The 14,364-nt window shown below is 35.3% G+C and overlaps 1 protein-coding gene across 1 annotated transcript; it reads right to left on the bottom strand.

Moving 5' to 3' along the window:
- Window positions 1-5,993, bottom strand: LOC145233200 (phosphatidate cytidylyltransferase 2-like). The gene is made up of 13 exons (XM_080097878.1): window positions 5,847-5,993; window positions 5,619-5,717; window positions 5,406-5,516; window positions 5,287-5,340; window positions 5,101-5,223; window positions 4,906-5,025; window positions 3,951-4,121; window positions 3,819-3,887; window positions 3,601-3,750; window positions 3,165-3,299; window positions 2,882-2,985; window positions 1,367-1,466; window positions 1-1,185 (listed from the first exon to the last, which is right to left on the bottom strand). Exons 1-13 carry the CDS (start codon window positions 5,898-5,900, stop codon window positions 1,165-1,167), a joined length of 1,311 nt encoding a protein of 436 aa, XP_079954004.1. The 5' UTR covers window positions 5,901-5,993; the 3' UTR covers window positions 1-1,164.
- Between the last annotated feature and the right edge of the window lie 8,371 nt (window positions 5,994-14,364).

Genomic DNA, 14,364 nt, shown 5'->3' on the forward strand with positions numbered 1-14,364 from the left:
TTGTTCGAACATTTTTATGAACTGATGATTTGTGCGTTTCGTTCGGATACAAGGTACGTGTAATACGTTGAAATCTCTACAACATGCATAAAAGCTTCAAGCAGTTAATAAGCGAGACATACGTGGCAATAAGAAGCAACGACATCCAACATTCACAAACACATGATTTCGCCATACTATATAAAGCAAGGTTTTAAAAGATGCCAAAGTTTTAAAAATGTAAGGAATATTTAGGTACGAAATGGTCCCAATTTGAATAATTTGAGGTACCGCACTTTTTTACCTCTCGCAACAAAGAAGTTAATGCAATTTTTTGACGCTAATTTAACTAAAACTGCTTCAGTAGTTACTTTACGCACATGCAATACAAAAAGCATGTTAAGAAAAGCTCTTGATTCTGATGCAAGTAAAACGCTTTTTCTCTCTTCAGAAATGCAACACAAAATGAAATTAATCTACAGGTTTAAAACAGACCGAAAAAAATTAGTGTAAGATAGCTCGGCCATTGCATAGGAGAAAAGGTTATAAAGTATTGTATTGACCTTAACCAGCTCTACATTCAAGCTGTCAGGAATTAGTGATGCCGAAGTACATTGTTTAGCCGTTTGATCTATCTACAGTGTAAAAACGCAAAATTTCAACACAATTAAAATCAACACCAGGCGTATATCAGGCGGACGATGAGATGTAACATAATCAAAACACTACAGAAATATACAAAAACGTGGCTAGGTTGTCTTCATAAAATGTGAGTAGCTGCAAAGTGCCAATTGGTGCTTTGAATCACCTTTCGAAGTAACAGTGTGAAATGCATAGCAACCAATCACGTACATCAGTGTTTCCCAACCCCACGGCACACTAACAAATGTGTTTAATGTGGTTAGTTGAGTTGTCTCATATGTCAAAGTTAAGTGTAATGTCCGTAATAGTATCACTATTATAAAAGTAATGAATTTGTGCCAAAGGCAATTAACATAGTTGCCAAAACGACTCTTGGTTGAGAAACACTGATGTAAGTACTTGAGAGAAGCCGTGTTGTACAAACAACATGATAATAGATCAAGTTGAAAAACAAAAACAAGAAACTACACAGGACATAGTACTGGATTTCACAACACAACTGTGCCACATTGAAGAAAAAGGGGTAGGAACAAACTACACAAGTCATCCTTTTCCCACCAAACCCTACAACAAATAAAAAAAATGTAAAAGAATTTTTTGGCAAGAATTTTTAAAGTCTCAATCTGACTTTGTTTAAGGCGGTTTTACACAACAGTATAAGAAGGTATTTCCAACCAACGCTTAATTTGAGCTGAATTTGATACGATATAATAGGTTGATGCTGTAATTTAATACGGACTTCTACCTTGTTTGTGAGATACGTCTTCAAATCTTCAAAAAGTGCCAACTGATCTTTTGGGTTCATTGCAGCAATAATGGGAAGGATTTTTTGGGGTGAAGGAATTCTACAAAACAAAATAATTACAATTTCTAAGGGGCAAATTGTTGAACGCCGAGATTTCTTAGCACTTGATGCACTTATAGACTGGAAATATTATTAGAGCAAATGTAAGAATTTTTCAATATATACTAATAGACAAGCAACATAAAAACTAGTACTGTTATTTTTACATATGTTTTAGTGTCATACAGTTCGATGTACGCAAGAACATTATGGTAAAAGTTTGGTTAGTACCACTATCTGTAATGTATCGAAATGGAACCTGACAGAAGCAATACATATGTGGCAAGGGTTCAACAGAAGAATATTTTGTGAACTAAATTGTATACAGTAAGTGAATTAAAAAATACAAACTGTTTTATGTAACATCATTATAGTTGCTTAACACGTGTGCAAAAGTGTCCTATGTGGGTTTAAAGCGCTATTTTTGCCCACAAAACCCATAGTTGTGTTGAAGCGTTTTGTTATGACTTGCAACCAGCACAATGAGCCATAAGTCACCTTTTTACGCTACAAGTGTGAGCAATATAACTTCCTGCAAAACAAATGACGTAGCCTAAAAGCCACGCAAGAAACTAAGGTGTTTGTGCAGTAATGCAAACATCCCACTAAAACTTCTACATGCGTAACTTGCACAGACTGGTAAGAAAATTGAATTGTAATGTAGTTCCGGCTTGTAGCAAAGCGCCACGCCCCTTCAAAAAACTATTTAACATAGGATTTTAAACCTTGCCTCGTTGTTATCGTTTAGAGCACGCAGGTTGTTGATAAATCAATTAGGTCTGCTGTAGCCACTAATAGCCTTGTTTAGTCAAAAGCAACTGCACCAATAATGATAATAGCCTGAAGTAAGATCATTGGTGCAACTTAAACGCACATAAAATTTTGCATATGGGTCAATTTAAAAATAATCGATGAACATTCAACAATGCACATGTCCTGCAAAGGGCACTATGCACTTAATATAACGACAAGTTAATTCATGCAACTACCAGCTAAAAATAATAAACACATGTGTCCAATAGTGTTTAATGCATTTATCCCAATGGCAATGTGGTTGTGTTCAAATTACCTGGTACCGTTGGGATTTAACCAGCTCAGAAGTCAATCAATTTGGCCACATAAGATTATAATGCTAAATGATGTGTTATGCATTTTGTTTTCTCTTTATTCCACATTTTACAAATGGATAGTAAATGTGCTTGTGTCAATTACTTTATGCCTGTTTACGTTTTTTTCAACAAAAGATTGACCAACAAAAATCTTTCATAATATTTTGACCAGCTAGCACACAGATGATTTGACAGAAACTTAATTACTGTAATATCCATAACTCACATGAGAGAAAGAGGAAATTATGGTTTGCTACAAGTTTCTAACCATTTTAATAACAAACACCTGTTATGGTAAAATACTTACTTGATAAATGTTGAAAGGTATACATTAACAAAAGTGGCCATTAAATATTGACAATCAAAGCGATCCATGAGTCCACCATGGCCAGGAATTATGTCACCAAAGTCCTGAAGATAAAAAAGAATTAGTATCGAAAACAACCAGTCAAACACATCATTTTGATTAAAAGCATTAAAAGCTATTGTATAACAGATATAGACAGGACTACATCCAATCTTATCAGAAATTCAATAAATCAATATCATTTCAATTTAAAGAAAATCCTAGTTTTGCACATCATAATCACCTTGATTTTGAAAGCCCTCTTAAAACCACTGGCAAAGAATCCACCAAATGGTGCAATAGATGAACTGAAGATTGAGATACTAAGGCAGTGGAGTTGAAATGGATAAATGTTTATAGTTGCCCTGTCCATTGAAATCTACAATACAGGTGGTAGGTTGATAAATCTAGTTTTGTATCAGAGTTATGACTTTTCAATAAATCTTAATTACTACCCAATTTTTTACAATAAAATATGTTGCTAATTATGAGCTCAAAGCATAAAACTGAAATGAAACTAAAACTGTTAGCCATTTCAGTTTTTATTCAGACAACAGTTACTTTCAGTCTTAACAAATTATGGCTCTTTTTTAAAATAAAATTTAAATACATTTCTATAAAAAAGTAAGACTTGGACAAGGTCAATCATGGTTAGCTTATTTGGTCTATTAAAAACTTACCATTTTTAACAACACCCGAATGAACAGTGGAACATCATATTCTTGCAAGACAAAAATTGACAAGGGTTTGCAATCAATGTCAATGTTCAAGCTGGTTGAAATGTCACTTGGACAAGTCAAATAGGGAAATTGTGAAAGGAAGCCAGACAGCTACAATAGGGAAACATATCCTAATTTAATACTATCTAACAATATAGCAAACAACAGGAAATACTTACAAACCACCCAAAAATGACTGTAAAAATTGCTCCACCAATAAATCCTTCCCAAGTTTTCTTGGGAGAAAGCTGCATAAACAAACAAATGCAATAAATTTTGCCTATCAAAGGGAAAAGAAATATCTAACCAACCTTTATAAGTGGAGTTCTACCGAAAAAGAACCCGCAAATGTAAGCCATAATGTCATTACAAATCACCATGGAGACTGGTACAATGAGCCAGACCAAACCTTCCAACATGTTTTGAATGAGCAAATGAGACTGGGTTACAATGATTAGCAAGGTGACATGGGTCCATCCAAACTAAAACAATAATACATACAGCAGTGAGAGTGTGTTTTCTGGGGATATCTCTACGAATAGCAGCTATAAAAACAATTGGAAAATAGAAAGGCAAACTCAATTACATATACTTTGTGCCAGAATAGTAATTATTTTTTTTATTATAGGCACCCAGTGAAATTCTATTTTTGTGACTCCCCTGCCCTTTTGAAAAGTAATTATCAAATTGTTGCTTAAATGAATTTTAAGTGTCACTAGAAAGGTGGCTTTTCTATATATTTGCAGTTTATACATATACACAATATTCTATTTAATAGGTCACACATGTTTATTTGCAAATTAGTAACAGTTTTAGTGTGGTGCGACCAGCCAACCACTTTTAAGTTTGGGAAGAAATATTAGAAAAATGCATGGAATGCATAATTAACTTCAACCAAGGCTTTACAGCTTCTTGTACATGTTTTAGCATCATTATCATGTTTTATATTAGTTGGTAAAGGAGAACTTGAAAAACAAATGCAGTAAATACCCCTGACAATTTGCAAATTTGTCTAAAGAAAATTGCTGAAAATTCAGATCCAAAATCACAAATGGTATTACAAACAACACATATATGTTACGCTGCTGTATATTCTTGCTGTGTGAAAACAATGCCTGTAATAGCCATTTAACACCCTTGCAGTGGCATTCAATTAATAACAATGTTTTGTTAAATGTAAACAAAACCCAAATATTGTTTGACAAAATAACTTCATGCAAAAGGCTGCTTAACACATATAATATATCATTATGTCAGTAATCTTACCATGAAAAACTGAAGGCGATATCGCTTCTTGACCAAACTTAACACAAAGAGCATAAACCCAACCAAATACCCCATGTAGGAAATCATTCTGTGATATTTGGCAAGAAATGTTAGATACACCTGCAATTGTCAAAAATGTTCAACAATCATACACAGTATCAAAATTTTTACAATAGAAAATAAGACCAACCATACCTCGCTTTGTATTAGTGTGGAAAAATGTACAGCAAGTGTTTCCCCATAGAAAAAGTAATTGGAACAAATCAAAAAGTACCAACTCAATGTTCGAAACCAAGGCAGGTCATAGGATTTGTATACCTGTTGATATTGTATTTTTTAAACCATGTAAGAAATGTAAATACACTTTATATTAAAACACACCTGATGTCCAATAGTGATAATTTCATGGAAGCATTTAACTTGACACAAAATAACCTATTTGGAAAACAAAAACATTTTTTTGTTTATTTCAGCATAAGGTTTATTTAACTTTAACTTACACTAAACATGAATCCAATTGGTCCTATGTAAATAAGAATGGCAAAAAAACCAAACATGACAATGGTGAAGAGGCCCCTGACCCACCAGTTTTTCCATTTAGGCGGCAAGTCCTAGAATGATGTAAGAAATTGTAACAATGCAAAAACAGGTTGCACATCTGAGCACAGTACCACGCTGAAAGTTTAATTTTGCCAAAAGTTTCACTTATGTACCTTCAAAGCCTCCTTCATAAATTCTGGAGTTTCATCTTTCGTAGTAGCAGGAGCTGGCTCATTTTGTGTTTGACTTGAGTCGGTGAGAATATCTAAATCCTTCAAAAAATAAACACATAAATCTCAAAAGTTCTCCCAAGGATAAAGAATCATAAATATTTATCACTAAATTTTTTATTTTGTAATATATTTGCCAACCTTAGAAAAGGCCTAGCAGTTAATTTTTACCTCTTTATCACTGGGCTGCTCCACTTTTCGCTTACGCACAGAACTATCTGCCATTTTTCTTTTCAAAGCAGTTTGGTCACAACATAAAACTATTCACAATAATGTCTATTTAAACCTTGCTATTGATAAAATTTAGGGATCACAAGTCAAAACACTACCAGCATATATGTATGTTTAACGGGTGACACTAAACGCTGAATGGGCGGGGCGTCGTGAAAACCGCTGAATATCGGGTTAAATTGCTGACGGTTAGTGCTATTAAGGTTGGGATACAGTTTTATACTAGAAAATCATTAAAACTAATTCCCCCGGATACATTCCGCGACCGAGGGAAACATTCAGCAGCCGAGGGAGACTTCCCGCCCAAGCATTTTTTCTGAATGCCAGGAAACAGCCCAATAAGTTTTAGGCAGGGACATTTTTTGATTCATATACTATTATAAAACCTCAACCCAACCCTAATAGCACTAACCGTCAGCAATTTACCCGATATTTAGCGGTTTCCGCGACGTCCCGCCCATTCAGCGTTTTAGTGTCACCCTGTTTAACCAACTAGAAGTCAGCGTAAAGTCACACAATGCAGATCTTCTGTGTACAACTATCTCAAAAAATAGTCCCACAAGCCCATGCACGACCCTTAAGCCTGCATGCAAGACCAGTTTCAGCAGGCGCAAAGCAAGTGATAGAGGTTAAGGCAGGTGCAAAGTATTTTTTTCATTAAAATCATGCGTGCAGCTGCCATACACTTCAAACTGATTCTAGGCTAGCATATTAGACATCAGGAAATTCACTTACACATATTATATATTCATAATGAGCCTTAACATGTTCTTAAATTGCAGCAAGTAATGGTTTTCTTAAACTCCTTTTTCACAAATAAAACAAACCACAAAATTCCCATTTCTAACACATCAAGTATAAATTTGTCGGCTTTTGATTTTGCTTAGTTTTAAACAGACCCAATAGAACACACTATTGTAAATGGTATAGTAATTTTTTTCGAATGCATTACATTATAAACTCGCTACAAGACGAGTAAGACTAATCACTGTCCACTTGAAACTTGTGGTCCTTAATTCCTGTTCCCTCGTAATTTAAAATCAAGTTTTGCTATTGCCTGAAAGACTTGAATGCTGACCGATGACAGTTTCTTTTTCTGTCACCTCTTCAGACCGTTTTGCGAAACCGGGAAAACTGCAAACTGCAAACAAACGCTTTAGCGGTGGTGACTGGTGCGTAATATTTCGTTACACCTCGCTGCACATTTTAAAAACGACCGGTACATAGTTTATTTTGAACCAGTTCAGCCCTTCAATGTTATTTAAAGCTTTGCAATTGAGAAATTTAATTATTACTATATTGCTTCAATAATCCATGTTCAATATGATACAGCAATTTATTCAAAATTAAGGTGGACAAACTGGCTATATCCTGGCCTTTAGTTTATAATAGGACAATTAATTTGTCAAGGTCAAGTGATAGTTAAAATAACCACAAGGAAAGTCCGACTAACGAGTGAAGACTGATCAGTAACGTTTATTTATATGTTGTGCTTCAGCCTACATTCTACAACCCAGCAACTCAATAACTCAACACCAACCTAGCAACCCTACACATTTTGGCTGTGATCAAAAAATAATAATTTTGGAGCTTAGATTAGGCTATTTGACACCGTAAAAACTTTATGCTGTGATTGTGCTCGGGGGGCGAAGACGCTTTCCAACTCGGAATCACTACCTTTTGGCCTCCCCAATAGTACTCTTCCCTAAATTTGGGTCTGAAACGCGCCTAGTCGAAAATGCTTCCTTCTGCGACCCACAAAAGTATAGGCTGCAATAACAATTCGCAATTTGAAACAAATCGTGGCGATTGTTTACGTCACCGAGTCACCGACTATTATGACACTTGCTTTACAACAGTGCTTCCAAACTATTGGTCGCAACCCAAAGTAGGGTCGCCTAAAATTTATTTTGGGTCGCGGGCATTTTCTTTTCTTCGTTGTGTAACGTTTTTAAGTTCTCCACGGGTTTGAACTGTTGTGTAATAATAATTTCATTACAAAATTTCTGTTTTTGTGCAATGGTTGATTTTGTTTATGACGTCATTTCCAGCACATTGCAAAGTATACTACTTAGTAGTCTTTGGCGCGACCAAAAAGGTTTACCTTATCAACAAAGGCATCATTTATTAGGCTCTTTTGGTTCAGCTTTTCGTTATAAATGCCAAAAAACAAATACTTTTATCAAACGGGAACTACTTTTGTTTATATAGGCCTACCGTACATCATCAGTTGAAGGACATGTAACCATTTTTAATGAAAACAAGATTTCTTCCTAAATTTTGAAAAATTTTTGAAATTTTGAAATTTGACTATAAGTCGACAGCATTTTTGTGGACAAATGAACTAACCGGAACCAATTCAACGGTGGGAGCCAAGATCATTAGTAAAAACAATAGTTCGACCTATTGGAAAATGTTAGATTACTTTTTTGAAAATAATTTTGAACTCGGAGCCAGTGAACGATACACGGTAAAAAGTTAAGGACAATTAACTGTTGGAAATCCGCTCGTTTTATTATCATTTCTTTTCAGAAACTAGAGAATGCACAGGTTTTAAGAAAGTAAGTACTTTTCGCAATCGTTTTTATTTTTAATCAGGTTTAAGTGGAATAAGTTTCAGTCATAATTGGATGGTCGATCGAGTGACAGTCAAATATCAAGGACTAAAATTCGAATTTCCTGTTTGCGATTGGGTTGAAAGCGAAATAATTTCAATCCCCCAATGGACAAGGTAGATGTTAAAATAGTTGTTTTGTAACGCGTTTTTCGGGAGTGTTGCTGTACAAAGCTGACTTTATTGTAAAAATTAATTATAAGAATATATTGTAAAGGTCACACCGCAAAAACTCATTGCGCGCTTTGTTACGTCACAAAAGTAATAGTTGCAGTTGTATTTGTTACTTTAATTGTGCTGATACTTGTTTTTCCCTTATAAACTGCTGTTTTGGCCTTATCAATACATAATTTTGACCTAAACTTTTTCTCAATTCTGTTCCAAAGACTAGCATTGGATCAAGTTCACAAATGGCGTTCAATGCATTTCAAAAAATCATACAAAAAAAACGATAAAAACGTAAAACGGGGATCGGAAAAATGCAAGTTATCCTTTGGTAATAAGCACATCCTTTGGTAATAAGCAGTCTTGCATGCTAATTTGTATTGGAATAGTAGATCCCGAGCGTTGGACTGCCTCAAAAGTCGATCTAGAATCAAACAAGGGTTGGGCACCCCTGCCTTACATCTTCAAAATTATATGCTGCGGAACTTCCAAAACTAAACGATTTAGTTAGAAAGCTAAGGTCAGAAGAAATTCTCCAAAAACAGGTTTTGATATTGTGGAACGAGATACAGCAAAACGGCGCTTAATGCTGCAGTAAATGCAGGGTTAAGTTTGATAAAGGTCGGTTACGTTAGAAGGTTTCGAAACAATATGTGGTTTTAAATTTGTACATATAGTTTTACCATTTATTTGAGGTGTTCATAAATACCTTGTAGTGAGCAATACTATTTGAAGCCTGCATTTTATGTATCTAATGCCATCTTTTTACTCCTTACTTTTTCACTGGGGGTATCATTTTCTCAAGACCCACGCTTTGTCGGAAACTTTCTGTGTGGCCGCACATTTAGATGTTTTCCGCACTGTCACCCCCTCTACAAACTGTTCCACATCTTACATCAGTTATGACTAGGGCAAGTTTTTGTTGCACTAAAAACGTGAGAAAGTTGCACTTAATTTCAACAAAAGTTGCAGTAAAAAGTTGCATTTATGCACAAGTTGCATTTATGCATACTTCTTGGAGTTAACATTACTAGCGGGCTGCAGGTTGGACAATCCCTGCCTTAGACTGTCATCTTAACAGATAATGCTGTACAGGCGTTTTCGTCCACCAGGTTGCATATTTAACAAAAATGTCGTTCAACTGGTGTTAATGTTAAACAAAAATACTAGTTGTTTCTATCCATAACTCTGAAGAAGTCCTACCGTTCTGGTGGACGAAACGTCAGCGAAAATACAAGTTATGGATAGAAACAACTAGTATTTTTGTTTAACATTAACACCAGTTGAACGACATTTTTGTTAAATCTTAACAGATATCAAGGTTATCGCTTCTAACTTGCAAAATAACGAATGCACTTTCATATAAAACTTTATGCTTGGCTGGGGTTGTTGAACTTCAAGCTTGCAAGCCAACTGTTGCGTCATAGATGACATTGAGATGCAGCTAATCCATCACATAGCTCTTTGTTATGCAAATCAAAGAGAATAGAACCATACTAAAAATAGTTTTATAGCATGTTTTTAAATCACTCCTTTACATTTTGCGCAATACTTGATAAAAGTTGCAGTCAAAAGTTGCACGAAAAATAGAAAAAAGTTGCAAAAAGTTGCAATATAAAATTCCTACAAACAGCTTATAACATCATACTACATAAATTCTGAGTATTTAGGAAGCTGCCGGAAGCTGTAAAAAAAAGTTGCAAAAGTTGCAAAAACTTGCCCTAGTTATGACACTTAACGAGGAAGCTAGAAATGTGCCACCTAGTGCACTCGCCAACCAAGCATTTTCACGAAGTAAAATCACCTTTATGACATCAAGAATCAAAAATAAAGAAGATGTGATGATTTACATGTCATGCAATATACCAACAAACATCTTAATTTTTAAATGAACTTCTTAAAATGAACGTTTTATTAGTAAAAAATGACACATAACACAAGTAAAATCTGATTTCGACTAGCTGGTCATAATCTTTCGCGTTCTAACAAAGTGCTGACTTAAAATATGTTTGTGTAAACAGTTCGTAAGATTTTTAATCCGAAAAATAGTGGATCGTTTTATAGTTCGAATCTGAATGTGTTTTGTTAGATGGACTGGAAACGATCAGGTAGATATTATATCTTTTCAAGACATTCAACTTATCGCAAACGGACGTCCCACACAACCTCAAAACACGAGGTATTTTGCAGGTCTTAACAACCGGTGGTGATTTAACGGATCTCTAAAAAACATCCAGAAAAAGATTTGATTTTGACACACATTTTCGAACGTATTTACTCTTTTGCAGTGCTGTGATATAAATATACATGTGTTTACATTGTCTAAAGTTGACCAGGGTTTGAGAAGACTTATAAAACTAGCTTACCTTGTAAGATTGTTATTATCGATTGTTCATTGGGCTTAAGGTGCAGAAGATCCAGCACTTCTACCCAACTATCACTACCGTGATAATGCATTGGATCTTTGCAATGCGATCACAACCTACGTCATTTATTTCTACAAAAAATAACCAGGTAATACAATTTCACTGTTACACGAAAAAGTGTGGGTGGTAGCCAGACATGGGGCAATTCGAATGCATTCGAATATAGGCTTTGCCACCTTCGTGATGTATTCGAATGATTTTGGCTTTCGTTCGATAGTGCATGAATACAATTCAAATAGTTGATATTAACTTTTGAATCAACAATTCATGAATACAAAAGCTTGAGTAAAATCATTCGAATACAATTCGAATTGTTGCAGGTCTTTGCCAACCTAAGAATTCGCAAATTCGAATACACGATAATTTTTTACGAATAGGCCTACAATTCGAATTGTTGTCGGCCTTTAAGAACGTAACAATTCGTCAAATCGAATACATGACTATATTCATACGAATACAATTCGAATTGTTGTAGGTCTTTGACAACCTAAGAATTTGCAAATTGGAATGTACGGTAATTTTTCACGAATACAGTTCGAATTGTTGTCAGCCATTGGCAACGTAAGATTAGTAAAATCGAATACATGGCTACATTTTTACGAATACAATTCGAATTGCCGACTACCTCCTGTCTAGGAGTAGTTGAGAATATGTTGCCAAATAGATTCGAATTCAATTCGATTTGGCAGTAAATGTGACCTGATTTGACAAGTTTTTGTTTATGTTACGAAACAATGACTCATAAAACTTTGATTGTGACGTTACATAAATGCAATTGTGTTACAAAGCTTGCAAGATTTGGTTTGTTCTTAACACATGTCAGGTGAAGCAAACATCTCATGTAAATTTGGGGAAATTTACATAACGGAGATTTAAATCAGTTAATCTAATGTGGCTAAACAAAGTGTTACCTTCTAACCCAGTGCTCTTCAACCGTGGTTCCGTACAACCCTTACAGGGGTTCCGTGAACGTTAAGAGTTGCACAGGGGTTCACAGCATTTTGGTGTATAGCAATTCAAACATGAATGATTCATAATGTTATTGTTGTGAACAGCAATGCTCGCCTGTACGAGCTAGTTGACCTTGGTTACACCATTGATCAATTGTGACGTAATAAACACAGTCTTGATACACTTTGGCTAAGTTGCGAGATATATGTAGAAACGACCGATCCAAGTAACATGGCAACGTGTTCAGTGAATCGTTTAATTGAAGTTAACTTTTGCGCTTGGGGTGTGCTAAGTAAAAATGCTTGTTTTTTCTATGATACTTGTATTACATTAAAATTATTTTATGGGGGTTCCGCAAAGTTTGACAAAACACCTTGAGGGTTCCGTGCCACTAAAAAGGTTGAAGAGCACTGTTCTAACCTTTTGTTCGATACCTTCCAACCGCAACTACAAATACCCGAATCGAAGCATTCGAATAGTTTGCTTCTTACAACAACTAAACAATTCGTGAATACAAATAACTAAACTGTTAATTCGAATTGATACATTTTAAAAAGTACGTCAGTATTCATCAATACGCTTGGAGTTTATTAATACACGCTTGGAGTTTATTCGAATAGTATTCGAATTACACGTTGTTGTTCTTTGGTAAACTGTTCGTGAACACAAATACTTGACATGCTTTATTCGAATTGCTGCCACTTAAACATTACGAAACAATTCGTGAACACGAATACTTGACTCGCATTATTCGAATGGATACATTTTGTAAGTGCGCATAAGTAATCATGAATACGAATACATGCTTGGATTTATTCGAATTACATGTCGTTGTATTTGGGTCAACAATTCATGAATACAAACACTTGACTTGTTTTATTCGAATTGCTCTTACTCAAAAATTACTAAGGTATTCATGCATTCGAATACGGTCATGCAGGTATTCGTAAAGTATTCGAATACAGGAAGCGTGTATTCGACCCCATGTCTGGTAGTAGCCGCACAAGCCGAAGTTCAGTCTTAACAGATGTTTAACCTGTAAAGTAAGCATGATGTAATTGTAGAGTGTACATAAAACAAACTGGCGAAACAAACAACTATAACAGGACGTTCAAAATGACTTTGAGCGGCAAGCTTGGGCACACGAAATTGCTTACAATAGATTCGGTTGGCAAGATGGAAATGGGGATTAGGAAAACAAGGGGAATGTCTGACAAAATTAAATCGTCCCAGGAATTGGTGGGTTGATGATAAGCCTCGCACGGAAGACATTTATTATTTTCAAGGTTGTTGTGTTTGCAGATTTGCATTTGCACAATTATAATCTTTACCAGCACTGCACAACACGCAGCTGTGAACTTTGAAAAAAGATTGAAAATCACCGATTTGTCCCAAATGCCCCATCCTCGAAGTTGCTAACACAAAAATGGAGAGGTAAGAAGAAAAGAGAAACTGTTCTTTATGAGAACATCAAACTACACTGTGTTTAGTTAATCTTTTAAGGGGATGTTTGTTGTTAAGATAATATTCGCTTGACTTGTTGTTTTCAGTCCGTTATCCAGCAGGTTTCTCAATCTCACCTGACACCAAATTGACTACATGTATACATATATAGATGACATATGTTACAGGGTAGCACAGAAAGAATAATGGATTCGCTTCCTGGTGCTTTGATTGGTTCGGCGGCTGTTGCGTACGCTCTTCCAGTGTATGTAGAGGACGAGTTAGAAATAAAACATCATAACCGAACAGATTGCAGTACAGTACACATGTGCAAAGAGAAAGCGTGGTGCTTTTGAAAATCACGGCACGTTGGGACATTTTTAGTTCGTCAAACTGTATAAGCTTCCGCTACTTATTGTAGGGCTGGTCTGACAGGCCTTAAGATCACGAGTTCACGACATACATAATATCCGGTGAATCAAATATGAATTATACTTGTAGTTAAGCATATTTGGTAAGAAACAAAGCAAAATCACTTTGTGTGATGAACATGTGCGGCCCTCGATCCAATTTTAACTTTTATAATTGGCCCTACAGTAACAAAGGTTGCCCACCCCGGGTCTAGCCCAACCATATTTTTATCACCAAAATTAAGACACATTTTTGACCAAGAATATTAACACATACTTTCCACCCACAGAATGAAATATAAATTGATTGTCATTTATATATTTAGCAAATGCAGGAAATTCAAAAAGGGGAATATTTGGGCATTTTTTATTGTCCCAGAGGACAACTTACTTTGTTTAATCGCAAATTACTGTTTTTGTCTACTGAGTCTAGGAAACTGTCGTTTGTT

Source organism: Phallusia mammillata, chromosome 6 (genome assembly GCF_965637545.1).
Source record: "Phallusia mammillata chromosome 6, kaPhaMamm4.hap1.1, whole genome shotgun sequence".
In the NCBI taxonomy this organism is placed as follows: domain Eukaryota; kingdom Metazoa; phylum Chordata; class Ascidiacea; order Phlebobranchia; family Ascidiidae; genus Phallusia; species Phallusia mammillata.